The 20,614-nt window shown below is 43.1% G+C and overlaps 1 protein-coding gene across 2 annotated transcripts; it reads right to left on the bottom strand.

Moving 5' to 3' along the window:
• Positions 1-4,971: 4,971 nt before the first annotated feature.
• Positions 4,972-19,064, bottom strand: safb (scaffold attachment factor B). Of its 2 annotated transcripts, none has more exons than XM_024421236.2 (18): positions 18,781-19,064; positions 18,063-18,153; positions 17,842-17,906; positions 17,519-17,746; positions 17,236-17,281; positions 16,044-16,449; positions 15,645-15,691; positions 15,393-15,502; positions 15,096-15,245; positions 9,251-9,336; positions 9,016-9,148; positions 8,765-8,907; positions 8,284-8,604; positions 7,928-8,080; positions 7,620-7,662; positions 5,978-6,060; positions 5,781-5,873; positions 4,972-5,652 (listed from the first exon to the last, which is right to left on the bottom strand). In XM_024421236.2, the coding sequence occupies exons 1-18, from the start codon at positions 18,943-18,945 to the stop codon at positions 5,544-5,546; spliced, it is 2,472 nt and encodes an 823-aa protein (XP_024277004.1). In that variant the 5' UTR covers positions 18,946-19,064; the 3' UTR covers positions 4,972-5,543. The 2 variants fall into 2 exon arrangements, with proteins under 2 accessions (XP_024277004.1, XP_024277005.1); XM_024421237.2 differs by having other exon boundaries at positions 7,928-8,065; positions 18,781-19,062.
• Positions 19,065-20,614: the final 1,550 nt, after the last annotated feature.

The following is a 20,614-nucleotide window of genomic DNA, read 5'->3' as shown; positions in this document are numbered from 1 at the left end:
CAATTAAGAATAGTCTCATGGTTGACAATATTAGCCTATCACTTGTGAATGATGTATTATCACTTGTGAATGATGCCCAGCAAGGCAAGAAACAGTGCATGCCTTTTTTTGTTGTTGATTTTTTTCAAATCATAGTTGCACTATTTAGCCTAGCCCAAAATATTTTAATAAGGTTTGTGTCACAATTTAAAAGAAGTTATTTGGCCACTGTAGTTAAGTTAATTAATCCGCTTTACAAGGGGTGTAGAGCCTAACTGGCATACATAAGCGGCACATGAGTTTCAAGTTTGGGGAAGATCATTTTCATGACATGTATAATTGCATTTGCAATCAGAACAGTGTTTTCCCACTAATTGATTGCATTTTGGATCATTCATAAAATGTGAAGAAATAGCCTAATAGTATATCAGCATTTTAAGCTGAATGTTCTGATCTGTTGCACCAGCCTCATTGCTTTAAAAAAAATGTTTGATGCAAGTGGTTGTATTCATTTGGAATCTATCGCGTCCCACAACTGTCCCAGCTTATGTTAAGAATATTCATTTATTGCACAGGACAAGTTGACAAATAGAATAGGTCAACTGTTGTACTATGTGGGATAGTGGGAGGATCTGTATCTGAAGCATATAGGGAGGATCTGTATCTTTGTTAACCGCTCAACACAGAATAGCCGCGTGGGCGAACTTCCTTGGAAATTATTTGGAGAAAATATCCTTTCTATTTTATTAGGCTATGTTCAATTGTATTCTTCATACTATAAATGAATACAAAATAATGCCACAGAAATCTAAACAGATCTTATCTGCTAAATGAACTAGTGTAGCCTACATCCATTTGGCATAGCCATATCAGGGCCTAACATAAGGACAACTCAGAGTATGCTATTCTGTTCTTCTGAAATAGACTACATTTCCTACATATCATGTTTCTTTAGACCTGTCTAAAATAAATAAAGGATTTATTGTGATGGTGTAGGCTATATTAAATGGATTTATTAGACTTTTTAAAAATGTAGATGTTCCAAGGGTCTGCATCAGTGGCTTGCAGGCTATGCGTGTAAGCCAGGAGATAAACATTTGTATGTTAATTAACGGTCAATTACCATGAGTCCAGCAATTATTTGCTTAACAATCATCTTTCATGACCGCCACTGCTAAGGTCATTCTCGGTACTTGAAATATCACAATTGCCTTCCTGACCGACATGCCCTTTTTTACATGCCTTCACCAATCTCTCATTGTCCTCTAAGCTTCTTAGGCCCACTCCTGCAGCCATGGACTACCTTACCACTCGGCGGACAGGATAAGGTCATCCTCTGTACTTGAAATTTAAAAAAATGTAGGTGCTGGCATGGTATTGTCACTGTAAGGACATGAAAAAATACTTTCAAGACTCAGATGATAGGTATTTGGTGTCACCTACTGCTTTTATTTTTCTAATGAATGATCATTAATTTAACACAACACAATTTGGAATCAATATATTGCATCAAGATTATTTGATTCCGGTTGACACCACCAGCGAGCAACAGTAACAACCTTAGTAAATCGAATCAAACTTTGTCACATGAGCCGAATACAAGTGTAGACCTTACCGTGAAATGCTTACTTACAAGCCCTTAAAACGTCTTCAGGATTGGTGGGTCCCCTGCGGGACAGTTGAGCTAACGTAGCCTAATGCAATTAGCATGAGGTTGTAAGTAACAAGAACATTTCCCAGGACATAAGACATATCTGATATTGGCAGAAAGCTTAATTTCTTGTTAATCTAACTGGACTGTCCAATTACAGTGAAATAATACCATGCTATTTTTGAGCAGAGTACACAGTTTTGAACATAAAGTTATTAATAAACAAATTAGGCACATTTGGGCAGTCTTGATACAAACTTTGAACAGAAATGCAATGGTTCATTGGATCAGTCTAAAACGGTGTGCTCACACTGCTGCCATCTAGTGGCCAATCTCTAAATTGCACCTGGGCTGCAATAATACATTATGGCCTTTCTCTTCTATTTCAAATATGACGGTACAAACAAATACAAAAATATATTTTTTCTCCTTTGTATTATCTTTTACCAGATCGAATGTGTTATATTCTCCTACATTCCCACAAACTTCAAAGTGTTTCCTTTCAAATGGTACTTGCTTCAGGGCCTGAGATACAGGTAGTTTGATTTGGGTGTCATTTTAGGCGAAAACTGAAAAAAGGGGCCGATCTTTTAACCAACAGTGCAGTTAAGAAAATATTTACCAAATAAACTAAAGTAAAGAAATAATAAAAAAGTAACACAATAAAATAACAATAACGAGGCTCTATTCAAGGGGTACCGGTACCGAGTCAGTGTGCGGGGGTACAGGTTAGTTGAGGTCATTTGTACATGTAGGTCTCGGTGAAATGACTATGCATAGACAATAAACAGTGAGTAGCAGCAGTGCACAAAACAAATGGAGGGGAGCGAGGTGTCAATGTAAATAGTCCGGTGGCCATTTGATTAATTGTTCAGCAGTCTTACGGCTTGGGGCTAGAAGCTGTTAAGGAGCCTTTTGGTCCTGGACTTGGCGCTCCGGTACCGCTTTCCGTGCGGTAGCAGAGAACAGTCTATGACTTGGGCGACTGGAGTCTCTGACAATTTTATTGGCTTTCCTCTGACACTGCATATTATATAGGTCCTGGATGGCAGGAAGCTTGGCCCCAGCAATGTACTGGGCCGTATGCACTACCCTCTGTAGTACCATATGGTCAGAGGCCGAGCAGTTGCCATACCAGGCGCTGATGCAACCGGTCAGGATGCTCTCGATGGTGCAGCTATAGAACTTTTTGAGGATCTGGGGACCCATGCCAAATCTGTTCAGTCTCCTGAGAGGGAAAAGGTTTCGTTGGGCCCCCTTCACGACTGTCTTGGTGTGTTTGGAGCATGATAGTTCGTTGGTGATGTGGATACCAAGAAACTTGAAACTCTCGACCCGCTCTAGAGCCCTGTCGACGTTAATGGGGGCATGTTTGGCCTGCATATTCCTGTAGCTCCTTTGTCTTGTTCACATTGAGGGAGAGGTTGTTGTCCTGGCACCACACTGCCTGTTCTCTGACCTCCTCCCTATAGGCTGTCTCACCATTTTCGGTGATCAGGCCTACCACTGTTGTGTCGTCAGCAAACTTAATGTTGGAGTCGTGTTTTGTCTGATCGTTAACTGGGCTGGCAGAATGGATTGTGTGAAGCGCAGGGACACCTTCTATGAAGAAATGTTGAAGTCTTACTCTTAGTTCTGCAAGGACTACCATGTCAGAGGTTTGGGCCACTTGGTGTATTATGACATGCAGAAATAGCACCAAAATTGGCCACCAAATATGAATTAGTGATTTTACTTACAAAACATGTTTAGGTTTATTTGACCCATAGCTATCCGGATAACTTTTTCGCCATTATTTACTTGTAACACAGATGGAAGGAGCAGTATCTTTGCTTGATAACAAGCAAAAGTACACTGCAAAAAAATAGAATAGAATTGAATGTTAAATTTTCTACCATAAACTGCCTCCCACTGTCGATTTAGAGAATTTGTCAGTACGTCCAACCGGCAAAACAACGTATAACGTCAGCCCAGGACCTCCACAGGACCTCGGCTTTTTGACCTGTGGGGGTGGGCCAGGCTCCCCAATTGGTGGGCCTAGCAGCCCAGTGGTAGGCCCATGTTCTCCAAGGCCCACCATGGTTGAGCTCTTGCCCAGTCATGTGAAACCCACAGATAAAGCCTAATGAATGTATTTCAATTGATTGATTTCCTTAAATGAACTGAGTAAATTCTTTTACATTTTTGCATGTTGCGTTTGAATTTTAGTTCAGTATAGCTGGCTAGCTAGTGAAAGAATAAAAAGCTAGTTTGGTAAATAATCAGTTTGACTGTTTTAATCCATGTGAAATCACTTTGCAGTGGATCCATTAGCTAGCAAGTCAGGTTTTTCTGTCAACGCCCGTCACGTGTGTGGCGCGAATTGGGTACGAAGACCGTACTGGACCCATCGACGGGTTGGTGGTTTAGCAACAAAACTGTCACGGGCAAAACAGACAGGGTTGGTTTAGATTTGTTGACATGTAAACTATCGTCTCCAACGTTTATTGAAAACAAATACATTTTCACAATGAGCACTCGTCTCTCAAATACGTCATTACAGTTGTTGGTTATCTAGCTAATTTTAACCGTCAACATTCCAGAATGTGGTGAAAATTGCAACCAGATTGGTCAGGGAGAAATCCAAAACCCCTGATTTTACTTATGCAGGAAAATAAATACTGTCACTATAAATACTATTTCTATATGAATAGCCTCTAAAATATGCAAACAGCCAGTAAATGTCTAAATGTTTTTTTGGAACACTGAACACTATTATGATACAATATCAGTACTTGTTGCATTTACAACTTGTCTGTCCAACTCCCTGACCAAGATGGCTGACCTTAAGGTTCATGTCTATCGTAGTATGCTAATTCTATGACTGGACCAAAGATTCATCTTTAATCTCTGAGCTGGGCAAGATCGACAAAGATTATGGCAGGCTGCTAGAGGGGAAAACTGCTGGTAGGTTAGGAGAAAATCAAGTAGATTAAACTGTTTACATCAGTGTGGCCTAGGCCCTATGGAGTAGATAGACAATCATGCCAAACTAATCAGGTTATTTTAACACTCTTAAGCTCATTATGAAAAGATGGTCACAATTTTTTTTAAAGTGTAACACTCCAAACATGTAGCCTACAAGTATGTAGGTGAAAATACCCACAACACATTTCACTAGGGCAAGATGATTCATGTACTTATAATTTTTCTGGTTGCATGAAGAGCCCAGAGCTCTTAGGTCTAATTATGTTTGATTTGTGGAGAGTTATCTACCACGAACCAAACCTGTGTTAGTAATATTTGATTGCAAAACATTGCTCTTAAAAACAATCATGATAAGTAAATAAAAATGTTTGCCCTTGGCCTGCAAAAAGAAAACTTTATTAGGCAGCATTTTCATCTCACAGAAAATAGCCATCTGGTGCCATCCAGTGGTGGTATTGTACAACTGCAGTTGAATCAAACGCAGTTAATCGTTTACTACTATCCAATACAAATTCTTAAAAGATTTGTACATTACCACTAAGACAATGCCACATTTGACAGTAATTGAAATTAAGCCTGAAATGCAATCATAACCATTGTGTTCATACTTTTCCGCAACCAAGTTTAAGCAGACGCATTCCTGAGCATTTCTTACCAAGATTCAACCACATTCAAAACACACAAATTGAACGAAATTTATCAATTTTCTATTTGAAAAAAAAAAGGTAATTCAGAGTGAAAAAACTATGAATGATCTGACCAGACATTTAAAACTCAGATGTTCAGTTAAATTCAATTGCAATCTTAAATTTTAAAAGGAGGAAGAAAAGTCAAAGGGTCTATAAAAGCAACATCGAATTCACAAAGCTTTTGTGAGCAATATACATGCTGCAGACAGTTTCACAATACATCTAAACATGTGACTGGGAACAAGGGTGTTCAGACCTCAGTAGCGGCGACCGAAGGCCCCGCCACCCTGCATCATCTGATTCTGACGATTCAGAGCTCCAGAGAGGGACTGGGAGGTCCCGGTTGTCATGTAGCCTCCTCCACGACTGGGGGGGGTCAGAAAACAAGACACCATAAGGACCAGAATTGCTAAATGATTTCGCACTTACTGGCCCCACATTTCCGGATGTCTCAAAAACATAATTAATATTGCCATATACACATATGAGCTTACCTCGCCATTCCTCCCCGTGCCCCCATGTGACTTTGGCCTGGGATGCCTCCGTCTCGACCGGTTTGCCAGGTTCTGTCCCAGTCACGGCCCTCCCTGAAAGAAATCAGACAGTGATGAGCAGCTCAAAGCACACCGTGGCATCCATCTGGTGAGAGGCAAATTAAAATTGACAAAACCCATCTAAAAATCAAACTAACCTTGGATTAATAGTACGCTTGTCATAACTTCCTGCTGCGGTCCAGGTGTCCCTCCCGTGCCTCTCGGTACGGTCCGAGAAGTGCTGGTGAGGGAAGCACAATTAAAAACAAAATCACATCACATTTTTAAAAAGGCACCAAATGCTGTAAAACAGTGGTACGACATGATCAACAACTCATATTGGTGCCTAATAGCATACAGTGCCTTTGGGAAAATATTCAGACCTTGACTTTATCCACATTTTGTTATATTACAGCCTTATTCTAAAATTGATTAAATTGAGGGGAGACAAAATCGTCACAATACCCCATAATGACAAAGCAAAAACCAGTTTAAACATTTTGCTAATTGCTTCAAAATAACAAAAATCACATTTACCTAAGTATTCAGACCCTTTATTCAGTACTTTGTTGAAGCACCTTTGGCAGCGATTACAGCCTCGAGTATGACACCACAAGCTTGGCACACCTATATTTGGAGAGTTTCTCCCATTCTTCTCTGCAGATCCTATCAAGTGTTGTCAGGTTGTATGGGGAACGTTGCTACACAGCTACTTTCATGTCTCTCCAGAGATGTTCGATAGAGTTCAAGTCCAGGCTCTTTGCTGGCCCACTCAAGGATATTCAGAAACTGGTCCCGAAGCCACTCCTGTGTTGTCTTGGCTGTGTGCTTAGGGTCACTGTCCTGTTGGAAAGTGAAACTTCCTGAGCACTCGAATACATTTTCAACAAAGATCTCTGTACTTTGCTCCGTTCATCTTTCCCTCGATCCTGAATAGTTTCCCATTCCCTGCCGTTGAAAAACATCCCCACAGTATGATGCTGCCGCCACGCTTAACGTGGTATGATGCCAGGTTTCCTCCAGAAGTGACGCTTGGCATTCAAGAGCTCAATCTTGGTTTCATCAGACCAGAGAATCTTGTTCCTCATGGTCAGAGTCTTTAAGTGCCTTTTGGCAAACTCCAAGCAGGCTGTCATATGCCTTTTACTGAGGAGTGGCTTCTGTCTGGCCATTGTAGCGTCAAGGCCTGATTGGTGGAGTGCTGCAGAGATGGTTGTCCTGCCAGAAGATTCTCCCATTTCCATAGAGGAACTCTAGAACACTGTCAGTGACCATCAGGTTCTTGGTCACCTCCCTGACCAAGGACCTTCACCGATTGCTCAGTTTGGCTGGGCGGCCAGCTCTAGGAAGAGTCTTCGCGGTTCCAAACGTTCTTAAATGGAAGATGGAGGCCACTTGGGGACCTTGAGTGCTGCAGAAATGATTTGGTACCCTTCCCCAGATCTGTGTCTCGACACAATCCTGTCCCGGAGCGCTACGGACAATTCCTTCGACCTCACGACTTGGTTTTTGCTCTGACATGCACTGTCAACTGTGGGACCTTATAGACAGGATTGCCTTTCCAAATCACATTCAATCATTTGAATTTACCACAGGTGGACTCCAATCAAATTGTAGAAACATCAAGGATGATCAATGGAAACAGGATGCACCTGAGCTTAATTTCAAGTCTCATAGCAGAGAGCGAGCACGATATATATATTTTTAAATATTACATCCGCAAAAAAAAATCTAAAAACTTGTTTTCGCTTGGTCAGTATGGGGCATTGTGTGTAGATTGCATGAGGCCATGTCTCTTACCGTGCTATCCCTGTCTGCAACTACAGCCCGTGAAGTGTCCCTCCTACAGGAAAGATTACATTAAACATTACTAAACACATTGATTATTGACCGAAACTTGTGGCATACAACCACAAATTCACCACAAAGCAGTTGACCATTAAAACGGCTTTTTATGTAAGTATAAATATAAGCATCAATTCAAGTGATGCAGAAACAGGCGGAAAATATTTGAGGCCCTCCCATCATAAGACCTACATAACAGCTGTTATAAACAGTAATGACAGCTGGTGTCAGCTCACTGCAAATAACCTTAGTCTACTCTGTACCTGTCAATGACGGCATCGTCCTGGTAGCGACCGCGGTCCCTGTGGTCAATGTCTTGGTAGCGCTCCTGGCGACCGAAGTCTGAGCGCCCCCCATAGCGGTCATCCATAGCCAGCCTCTTGTCCTGCCAGTCGTCTTTCCTACAAGCAGCAGGTCTGTCAGTCGCAATAAAATATTTTCAAACCATGCATGTCTTTAGATGACAATCGTGCACACTGAAGATCTAGAGTAATGCCGAGGTTGTTATATGGCCATATACAGCCATCTAGTCTATGATTAAGAGACCTGGTAACTCAAACAGGGGTACTGACGCTGTGGAGAGGGGTGAAAGGTTGGCAGACGTGGACGAAATGTGTACCTGTTGTCCAAGTCGGCGTAGGGCCTCTTGAGGGGGCGGCGGTCCTGCTCGAAGCGCAGCTGCTCCTGCTGCCTGCGGAGCTCATCCCTCTCCCGCTGGATCCTCTCCTGCTCACGCCGGCGCTCGTACTCCACACGCTGACGCTCACGCTCCAGGAACTCACGCTCCATGCGATCAAAGTTCAGCCGCTCCTTCTCCACCTCCAGCCAGTTCCTTTTCCGCAGGAGGCGCTCACGCTCCTCCTTCTCCCGGAACAGGCGGATACGCTCACGCTCTGTGCGGTTGTCCACGCTGCCACGGTCTGGGCCACTGCCGCGCTCCCTGGGCCAAACAGAAAGCATAGGAGATATTTAGTGGAATAACTTTGAATGACCAGTCTCTTTTCAAAGCATTCTAACTGCTGTAACAAGCTAACAGTGTACAAGCTGCCTTCATTCTTAGCATTGAGGTGAAATGTCGTGCAGCTATTGCAACTCCTCACCCAGAGGGCCTGCGTCTGTCCACCTCCCTGACCTCCCTCTCCCGCTGCCTCCGTCTCTCTCGCTCACGCTGCTCCTTGATCTGGTCAAACGACAGGATGTCCTTCTCTTTGCTTGGGGACTTGCGGTCGCGACTCTTGGAGCTCTGTTTTGAACAAGACAAAAGCTCATGTTGCGTAACCATTTTTACCACAAAAGTTTGAGGTGAAAGTTCAATAGACGGAGCATAGATTTCAGCGTTTGGGTAGCTTACCCGGTCTTTGCTTTTGGCTTTCACGCTGATGACAGGCTCTCCCTTGGACTTGTCCATCACCACTGTCCTCTCATTACGTTTGCCATCTTTTCCGACTTCACCTTCAGCCATTTCATCCTTGTTGGCATCGGACCTGGATAGAGAAAATGGTTAAAAACATGAATCTAGTATCTGATGACATACAATAGGTACATAGCTTAATGTGTAATGACATTGACATGTTCTCAGAGCTTACTTGGAGTCCGAGGAGTGTCTCCTGTCGGTGCCAGACTTAGCATCGCTCTTGTCAGCAGGCTTCTTGCCAGCAGGCTCGTTCTTAGCCTGGAACAGAGGTCAGATTATAAAAACGGCAGACTTGCCAACCATGAAGATTTTTTTTTTTGTAGTACCACTTCAGGGTGGCAGCAGCATCTCCAGCTCCCGTGCAAATCCCACACTTCCAACTTCAAATGCACTTTTGTTTTGCTTAATAATGTTGGCGGCAGAAGCAGGAATGGTATGCTAGACTTACGGGTACTTGGTAATTGGCTGCTTTTCAGTAGCTAACTAGAAAATGATTAATGTACGTACACATTTTTACAATTAAAATGTATACTTTAACAGGCGGATACGCTCACGCTCTGTGGGACGGAAGGGTAGCCTAGTGGTTAGTCCAACTAGTAACCGGAAGGTTGCAAGTTCAAACCCCCGAGCTGACAAGGTATAAATCTGTCGTTCTGCCCCTGAACAGGCAGTTAACCCACTTCCTAGGCCGTCATTGGAAATAAGAACTGACTTGCCTAGTTAAATAAAAGGTTAAAAAAAAGCCCTATTCAGATGGGATTAGTTTTACTGGGAGAGGTCAGGTAATGTAATTATGTGCACAAGCACAAAAGTACAATTTCAGTCACGTCCAAATCTACCATGTCAGTAAAGTAACATTTCCAACCATAATAACCTCCTATAATACTAGCCCTTTGCGAATCGGCATCCCTGTGCTATGAGAGAAATGTTAGTTTGACAGGCGTTGCTCGCGGTTTGAGCAAAAAATTAACTGATTTGATAAAAAGTGAGCTGTGATGGAAAATGTTATGTTATGCTTTCTATAAACCAATTTCTGTGTTCATGCTAGTGACTGATAGTGAGGATTCATTCAGTGACTGCAATTTGGCAGCAAACCCAGAAGCCCGTGAAGTATTGGTCAGTCACATGAATGAAGCAAACGTTGAATGAATTATGAATAAGCTAAAAATATCACAAATATGACTTGTCTATCATATATAAAAAGAGGACTAAACGGGACTGTCCCTTTAGAGCTCTTGACAGACATTCACTATGGTGCATCAAGTTTGATAGAACCTCTCCAGTGCACTGACAATAAACAATGATTCATTGAAGATTGAGTGTCCCAGTGTAGGAATCTCCACAACAACGATTAGGCTGGGGGGCATTTAGGACATCTACTACTGTGGATTGCTAAAATATCCTAATGATCACACTTCCACAACTTAAATATTATGACGACACTATAGCAAAGATCGTTTGGTATCGTTTAAAGAAACTTGAGTTATCAGTGTAGCCTGTTGTCGCCTGGACAAGCCTAGGAAAAAAAACTTCCAGGCTTCTGTCATAACTGTCAATTTATTGAGAGAAATAATTATAGGGAGCAATTGGAGAAAAAAATATCCTGTACGAATCGTCCTCTGGCGTAACGGACATTCTGGGGTTATAAATACCAGCGTTCTCTAATAATAGAAGTCCCGTCTGAATAGGGTTTTAAAAATATTGTAGACAGCCTATATGAGCTGGTTTCAGGGGAATGGCCCTAGCCTCCCTCTGATCCAACAGGTCCCAGAAGTGCTCAACGGGATTGCAACCAGGCTCTTCGCTGGCCATGGCAGAACACTGACATTCCTGTCTTGTAGGAAATCACACACAGAATGAGCAGTATGGCTAGTGGCATTGTCATGCTGGAGAGTTGTCAGGATGAGCCTGCAGGAAGGGTACCACATGAGGATGTCTTCCCTGTAACGCACAGAGTTGAGCTTGCGTGTACGCGCAGTCTGATGGTGTGACAACGCCCCAGACCATGACAGACCCTCCACCTCGATCCCGCTCCAGAGTACAGGCCTCGGTGTAACGCTCATTCCTTCGACGATAAACGCAAATCAGACCATCACCCCTGGTGAGACAAAATTGCTACTCGTCAGTTAAGAGCACTTTTTGCCAGTCTGTCTGGTCCAGCGACGGTGGGTTTGTGCCCATAAGCGACGTTGTTGCCGGTGATGTCTGGTGAGGACCTGCCTTACAGGCCTACAAGCCCTCAGTCCAGCCTCTCTCAGCCTATTGCAAACAGTCTGAGCACTGATGGAGGGATTGAGCATTCCTGGAGTAACTCGGGCAGTTGTTGCCATCCTGTATCTGTCCCGCAGGTGTGATGTTTGGATCCTTTGCAGGTGTTACACAGTCTGCCACTGCGAGGACAATCAGCTGTCCGTCCTGTCTCCCTGTAGCGCTGTTTTAGGCATCTCACAGTATGGACATTGCAATTTATTGCTCTGGCCATATCTGCAGTCCTCATGCCTCCTTGCAACATGCCTAAGGCACGTTCACGTAGAAGAGCAGGGACCCTGGGCATATTTCTTTTGGTGTTTCAGTCAGTAGAAAGGCCTCTTTAGTGTCCTAAGTTTTCATAACTGTGACCTTAATTGCCTACGTCTAAACGGTTAGTGTCGACCGTTCCACAGGTGCATGTTGATTAATTGTTTATGGTTCATTGAACAAGCATGGGAAACATTGTTTAAACCCTTTACAATGAAGAGCTGTGAAGGTATTTGTATAAATTATCTTTGAAAGACAGGGTCCTGAAAAAGGGACATTTCTTTTTTTGCTGAGTTTAGTATTAACATCTTGAAGCTAGGGGGCACTATTTTTATTTTTGGAAAAATGTTCCCAAAGTAAACTGCCTATTTCTCAGGACCAGATGCTAGAATATGCATATAATTGACAGCTTAGGATAGAAAACACTAAAGTTTCCAAAATTGTAAAAATATTTTCTGTGAGTATAACAGAACTGATATTGCAGGCGAAAGCATGAGGAAAACCCAATCAGGAAGTGACTTATTTTGAACGCTCTGTTTTCCTATGCATCCCTATTGAGTATTGAAAGGGATATCAACCAGATCAACCGTCTTCCCTAAGGTGTCTACAGCCTTTAGACGTAGTTTCACACCTTTATGTTGAAGAATGAGCGTAAACGGGCACATTGCGTAAGTGGCCAGCTGATGGCTCTGAGTGATTCTTGCGTAGGAGCCATTTTTCCTCCCTGTCCTACTGAAAAGCCAACTGTCCCAAGTTGATAAACAATGCTCAAAAAAATAAAGGGAACACTTAAATAATGTAAATCCAAGTCAATCACACTTCTGTGAAATCAAACTGTCCACTTACGAAGCAACACTGATTGACAATAAATTTCACATGCTGTTGTGCAAATGGAATAGACAACAGGTCGAAATTATAGGCAATTAGCAAGACACCCCCAATGAAGGAGTGGTTGTGCAGGTGGTGACCACAGACCACGTCTCAGTTCCTATGCTTCCTGGCTGATGTTTGTCACTTGAATGCTGGCGGTGCTTTCACTCTCGTGGTAGCATGAGACGGAGTCTACAACCCACACAAGTGGCTCAGGTAGTGCAGCTCATCCAGGATGGCACATCAATGCGAGCTGTGGCAAGGTTTGCTGTGTCTGTCAGCGTAGTGTCCAGAGCATGGAGGCGCTACCAGCAGACAGGCCAGTACATCAGGAGACGTGGAGGAGGCCGTAGGAGGGCAACACAGCAGCAGGACCGCTACCTCCGCCTTTGTGCAAGGAGGAGCACTGCCAGAGCCCTGCAAAATGACCTCCAGCAGGCCACAAATGTGCATGTGTCTGCTCAAACGGTCAGAAACAGACTCCATGGGGGTGGTATGAGGGCCCGACGTCCACAGGTGGGGGTTGTGCTTACAGCCCAACACAGTGCAGGACGTTTTTCATTTGCCAGAGAACACCAAGATTGGCAAATTCGGCACTGGCGCCCTGTGCTCTTCACAGATGAAAGCAGATTTACACTGAGCACGTGACAGACGTGACAGTCTGGAGACGCCGTGGAGAACGTTCTGCTGCCTGCAACATTCTCCAGCATGACCGGTTTGGCGGTGGGTCAGTCATGGTGTGGGGTGGCATTTCTTTGGGGGGCCGCACAGCTCTCCATGTGCTCGCCAGAGGTAGCCTGACTGCCATTAGGTACCGAGATGAGATCCTCAGACCCCTTGTGAGACCATATGCTGGTGCGGTTAGCCCTGGGTTCCTCTTAATGCAAGACAATGCTAGACCTCATGTGGCTGGAGTGTGTCAGCAGTTCCTGCAAGAGGAAGGCATTGATGCTATGGACTGGCCCGCCCGTTCCCCAGACCTGAATCCAATTGAGCACATCATGTCTCGCTCCATCCACACCACAGGCTGTCCAAGAGTTGGCGGATGCTTTAGTCCAGGTCTGGGAGGAGAGCCCTCAGGAGATCATCCGCCACCTCATCAGGAGCATGCCCAGGCGTTGTAGGGAGGTCATACAGGCACGTGGAGGCCACACACACTACTGAGCCTCATTTTGACTTGTTTTAAGGACATTACATCAATGTTGGATCAGCCTGTAGTGTGGTTTTTCACTTTAATTTTGAGTGTCACTCCAAATCCAGACCTCCATGAATTGATTTCCATTGATCATTTTTGTGTGATTTTGTTGTCAGCACATTCAACTATGTAATGAAAAAAGTATTTAATAAAAATATTTAATTCATTCAGATCTAGGATGTGTTATTTTAGAGCAGTGTATTATCGAATAGATATTTGAAAAACACCTTGAGGATTGATTATAAAAAACGTTTGTCATGTTTCTGTCGATATCGTGGATATAATTTGGATTTTTCCCCGGCGTTGTCGTGACCGCTATTTCCGGTGGATTTCTGAACATAACGTGACAAACAAAACGGAGGTATTTTGGGTATAAAAATCATCTTTATGGAACAAATGGAACATTTGCTGTCTAACTGGGAGCCTCGTCAGTGAAAACATCCAAAGATCAAAGGTAAACGGTTAATTTGATTGCTTTTCTGATTTGTGACCAAGCTTCCTGCTGCTAGCTGGACATAATGCTATCGATAAACTTAAACGCTTGTCTTGCTGTCGCTGTAAAGCCTAATTCCAAAATCTGAGACGAAAGGGTGATTAACAAAAGGCTAAGCTGTGTTTCGCTATATTTCACTTGTGATTTCATGAAAATGAATATTTTCTAGTAAGATTATTTGACCGTTGCGCTATGCTAATTAGTGTAGTTGCTGACAATTCTCCCGGATCTGGGATGGGTAGTTCCAAGAGATTATTAAGACTACAGGGCAGGCCGGAGCGGCGAGCTAGAGATCATTGTCTGATTGGCTCAGCTCCAACTTTAGACAGTCAAAACTTGTTAGGGATAGGGTCTAGGTTCCTGAATTGCCGCCTGACTGACATGCCCAAAGTAAACTGCCTGTTACTCAGGCCCAGAAGCCAGGATATGCATATAATTTGTAGCATTGGATAGAAAACACTGAAGTTTCTAAAACTGTTAAAATAATATCTGAGACTATAACAGAATTGATATGGCAGGCGAAAGGCCAAAGAAATACCAACCAGAATGTGTTTAGGTCCTAGGCTTTTACAATGGAAAGCTACAGGGTCCTATGTAATTCTGGCTCCCAGATTGCAATTCCTATGGCTTCCACTAGATGTCAGTCTATTCAACACTTTCGCTGTAAAGCCTATTGTAAATCAAGACAGCAGTTGGATTAAGAATTTAAGCTTTTAAATGACATATGAACATACAAGTATCTTGAATGTTTAATATTACGATTATTTATTTGAATTGCCCTCTGACATCACCGGATATCAAATGGCGTACATGGTACGCAAAATGCATGCAGGTTGGCATGGTCAATCCTCACTTTTCTGAATGAAGGCATCCTATACATTTCACAAAACTACAGGTTTAGAGCAGTGGCCACTGATATAGATTGTAGATAATGACCCTCACCCTCTCCACAGAGATCATTCTACCATGGAGCTCGGTCCTGTTCAGGTGGCTGATACACTTGGTGGCCTCCTCTGTGGAACACATGGTGACAAAACCATAGCAGCGAGCCCCGGGGCTCCGGGCGTTAGTCACCACTTTAGCGCCAACAACCTGATGTTGAGACGGAGAAGGATAGAACACTTAATTTGTGGGCAGGGAAGGTGTGTGGAGTCCAAAAGTACAGTACCATTTCACACCTACATCTTACATGAACATATATACCAAAAAATGAGCTTATTTTCCCCTCAGGATACTGACCTTTCCATGCTTGCTGAACAGAGTCTTTAGATCAGTTGCTCTGGTGTTGGAGGAGAGGCCACTAACCCACAGGTTTCTGCCACTACTAGCTGGAGCACTACCTGCAGGGCCTTTCAGAACACAGACAAACATGAGAAATGTACAGACATTCATCAGAGCTGATTCAGCACCTCATTCAGGTGTGAGCAAGTCTATTGCAATTTCCTACAATGGACACATCACAATTACAGAATGAACTGTGTTTACTCTTACCCTTTTCATCTTTTGAGTCAGGTTTGCTACCTTTTTCCTCATCAGAACTAAAGACAAAGAGAACACACAATTAATATCTTGAAGTGAGAAGACCTGGGGGAGGGGGCTCATCCAGATGAATTATACTTACCCTGTGCACATAGTAATTACCCCAGCATATACAACACTACAGTGATTTGGGTGGGTGTCAATGTTACAAGGCAGCCTTACATGGCCAAAGAAACTCCCAATACATTACTTTATGAAGGTAAAGAGGTGAGGTAGGGGTGGGAAATGACAAAATGATAACTTGACACAAATGCAGACCATTTTACATCCAGAGGAGCACCAAAACTTGCTAAAAAAAGGACCCAATGCAACAGAGATAGCCATTGTTCTAGTAGACAGAAAACAACAAACCTCTTTTTCTGATCATCACCCTCAACAGAAGAGGACTCTTTCACTGTCGTTGATTCTGCAGCATTCTCTTCAGTCTTCTCCTCACCCTCAGCCTTAGAGACCATTTCCGAATCAACAGCGCTTTCGGTTTCACCCGCGCCCTGCTCGCTTACGCTAACAGCCTGAGCGCTCTCGCTTTCAGCGTCATCTGCCTCGTCGGGAACATTTTGTTTGTCGCCAGAGTCTTTCATTTCACTCGCAGTTAGCTTAGCAACGTCCATGTCGCTAGTCGACAGTTCAGGCTCCAAATTGTCTTCCTCGGCAACATTGACCCTGTCCCCGATGGTGGCTTGATCTTCTGTCGGTGGCTCCTGGCGCTCTTCATTTAGCGGCTCAGATAAACAAGACCCGGCTACTTTATCAGTTTCTACGGATTTAACAGGAATAGAATGGCACAGAGTTTAATTACTTCTGAAACACAGCAATGGTTAACGTGGAACTGGCAAGGCTGGAAAAGGACGTGGCCCTCCGCTGTCATTGAACTACGTATACACAGATACACACGTAACAAGAGACTGGAAAAACCAAAGAGACTGACCAAGCAGCCTAACTCCTCATTCAAGTCGACCATTTCAGTTCACCTGATCCCTAGGCAGAAAAAGATCTGATCTGAAGAAAGCCAGAAGATCAGCAGAGGCTCCATGAAGGTCCATCTTCATGCAATTGCTGACTTCATGAGTGTCCATAATCTGGTAAGTGACAGCGAATTCAGAATTCTTTTGGTTTGTATAACAAGTCCATTAGTCTCATCTCCAGTGAGAATATTAGTCAGAGTCCTAAAAAGGCTTTTGAATGGTTGGTTTCAAATGATGGGCCTCAGTCTTCTCTTCTTGGTCTTTGCGTGGCAAGCTAAAAACACTGCGTGCTAAAACTGCAACAACTAAACCTTTAATTACTGTCTTTGTGCTTCAGATTGTTAACCAGTTCTGTTTTAATAATAGGAGGGTGCCCAAAACAGACAGATTCATATATCAGTGTTTAGCAATTCCAGTTAACAAGCATCAACACACAGTCAGCAATTTTCTTTGGATTTCCAGTCTCTTCCTGACCAACCACAGGCAAGAATGTTAATCTAAAACGACTTGCATACCGGATTTAACACTGCAAAAAGATTATGAATGCACACTAACTTCCAACCCCTTTTCAACAGTACCTATTTCTTCCTTTGAGTCTTTGGGCTTCGGATCCTTCTCTTGAACCTAATGGAATAAAAGGAAAATGTATCTTGTGTAACATGGCTCCTAGCACACATGGTTTTACAGTCTGTTTTCCTTACAACTAAACACAAATGAAATGTGCTTGCATTTTATTTTAACTTTAACTCTTTAGATCTTCCTTCTCTTAAATGTCTGCTAATTCAGGCTGTGCTTCCTAATTAACAAAAAAACAAGTGAGAATATTGGAATCATTAGATAACAGAAGCGAGTTTGTCTCACGTCTTCAGGTTTGGCTTCACGCATCAGCTCAAGAGAGCCAGAGATTCCATTGCGTTCATCTTCATTCATGGCCTCTTCGTCAGCCAGGATCTCGGTGTTGACTTCATCTGACGGAGAGTTCAGGACTTCATCTGTGTCATACTCCTCCTCTGCCGGCATACTGTTGTCATTCTCAGCCTCATCAAGCACATTCATATCCAGGATGTCCATGTCCTGCATGTTGTCATCCTTGAATGGAATTATGGAAGGTGAAATTAAGAATAGATTGTTATCAAGGGAGTGCATAGTGATTGCATTAGATAAAAACGGTGGTAGATGCTCACCTGGCCATCACCCGAATCTTCCTCAATGGTGCAGTCCTCTGATTCATCGTTCTCCGGTCTTTTCCCTGCAGACAAGACCGCAATTGGATCGCAATTAAAGATCACAAAACTGGGGAGAAAAGTGGGGTTAAAAACTAATATCCCTAATAATGTCCCTAATATCAATTTACTCCAAGACAATATTGCTTAATTAAGACCTTGATCTCACTCCCTAAACATACCTTTGGAGGTCCGTTTAGCCAGTGCCGCCTTAGGAGTTGCATCGAGAACAACCACCATCTCATCTGGGTTTCCACCCTCTTCTTCAATCGCCTGTGGAGAAATTACATAAGGAATTATTATAGTTACCTGGCTAGCTAACTACGTTATATCTGGTTTCAGCTTAGCCAACTCTACTATTATCAAACACACGGTTATGTGGTCAGCTACAACACAGTGCTAGTTGCTACAACATAGTGCTAGTTGGTGAACATTATCACTAACAAACATCTGACAAGCCAGCTTGCAGGCCTTGTTTCAGTGTTTCCTTAACCTCTCCTCCAGTGCCTACAAGCATTAAACCTATTCGATGTATTGTAGTACGAACACATCGGATTCAAATGGTCAACTAATCACTAAGGCTTTCATTTGTTGAATCATGTATGCTAAACTAGCTAGTTCTGGAATACGGAGCGGGGGTTCCCGAGGAGGTTTGGGAAAGGGCACCATGTGGCTATCACGTCCGCTCACAAAGGCCTTGCCGTTCGGCTACGCAAGGCCATGGCTAGCTGACGTTAGCTTCCTTTATTTGAAATATAAAACTTAGTCAGCTAGCAAATACTAGTGGTTATATACATCATCCAACTAACTAATGACGTGACACTGGTTCCAGTTAATTTGTGAATTATCATGGTGCATAAGCACATCTACATAGCTACTAGTTAGCTTGGCTAACGTTACCTTTTTCAGCCTCTCTGTCAGCGTACTCTTGATGCCAGTGGCGTCCAGATTTCGTCTTTTTAATTCTGCTTTCAAGTCAATGACTCTCAGCTCCGACAATTTACGAATTGCTCCCTCAGGAATCTCAACGCCCCCTGCTTCCCCCGTCGAATAGTTTTCAGCCATGATTACACTGAGAAAACGTTATTTTGTTTGCAAGCACAGGTTAACTAATCTCTTGCACGAAACAAGCGGCCTACTGTCACAAAATGGCGCACTATGAACAGGGAACTCCACTGCGCATGTCATCTGAAAACAGTTTGTGAAAAGGGGCAGTGTTCTTATAATTGTGAACGCCTAAACGTGCGCTTGTTCTTCTTCTTTGAGTTGTACGTCGCGCTACACGCAGAAGATGGTGGTGTATTGTTGCCACCAATTGAACGGGGGTGCAAAAAATATACAAGAGAAAAGTTTATTCAATACGGGGAAGCGAAAATATACACGAATCCACACAAACTACACAATATATATATGTTGTATATGTGGATTCGTGTTAATTTTCCCTCAACACACTGAACAAAAATATGAACGCAACAATGTCTAAGATTTTACTGAGTTACAGTTCACATAAGGAAATCAGTCAATGGAAATAAATGAATTAGGCCTAATCTATTGATTTCACATGACTGGGAATACAGATATACATCTGTTGGTCACGGATAGCTTTTCAGCTTCCAGTGATTGTGTACAGATCCTTGTGACATGGGGCCATGCATTATCATGCTGAAACATGAGGTGATGGGGGTGGATGAATTGCACAACAATGGGCCTCAGGATCTCGTTACAGTATCTCTGTGCATTCAAGCTGCCATCGATAAAATGCACACACGACGCCAAACACGTGGTCTGCGGATGTGAGGCTGGCTGGACATACTGCCAAAATAACGCAGGAGTTCCTTAGGGACAAGTCACCAAATGTCCTTGAGTGGACCAGCCAGAGCCCGGACTTGATCTTGATCGAACATCTCTGGAGAGACCTGAAAATAGCTGTGCAACAACGCTTCCCATCCAACCTGACAGAGCTTGAGAGGATCTGCAGAGAAAAATGGGAGAAACTCCACAAATACAGGTGTGCCAAGCTTGTAGTGTCATACAAATCAAATAAATCAAATAAAATGTATTTGTCACATGCACATGGTTAGCAGATGTTAATGCGAGTGTAGCGAAATGCTTGTGCTTCTAGTTCCGACAATGCAGTAATAACCAACGAGTAATCTAACCTAACAATTCCAAAACTACTACCTTATACACACAAGTGTAAAGGGATAAAGAATATGTACATCAAGATATATGAATGAATGATGGTACAGAACGGCATAGGCAAGATGCAGTAGATGGTATCGAGTACGGTATATACATATGAGATGAGTAATGTAGGGTATGTAAACAAAGTGGCATAGTTTAAAGTGGCTAGTCATACATGTATTACATAAAGATGCAGTAGATGATATAGAGTACAGTAAATACATATACATATGAGATTAATAATGTAGGGTATGTAAACATTATATTAAGTAGCATTGTTTAAAGTGGCTAGTGATATATTTTACATCAATTCCCATTATTAAAGTGGCTGGAGTTGAGTCAGTGTGTTGACAGCAGCCACTCAATGTTAGTGGTGGCTGTTTAACAGTCTGATTGGCTTGAGATAGAAGCTGTTTTTCAGTCTCTCGGCCCCTGCTTTGATGCACCTGTACTGACCTCGCCTTCTGGATGATAGCGGGGTGAACAGGCAGTGGCTCGGGTGGTTGTTGTCCTTGATGATCTTTATGGCCTTCCTGTGACATCGGGTGGT

This window comes from Oncorhynchus tshawytscha, linkage group LG05 (assembly GCF_018296145.1).
Source record: "Oncorhynchus tshawytscha isolate Ot180627B linkage group LG05, Otsh_v2.0, whole genome shotgun sequence".
In the NCBI taxonomy this organism is placed as follows: domain Eukaryota; kingdom Metazoa; phylum Chordata; class Actinopteri; order Salmoniformes; family Salmonidae; genus Oncorhynchus; species Oncorhynchus tshawytscha.
The sequence above is the reverse complement of the archived record's forward strand: the minus strand, read 5'-3'. Positions and strand labels throughout refer to the sequence as shown.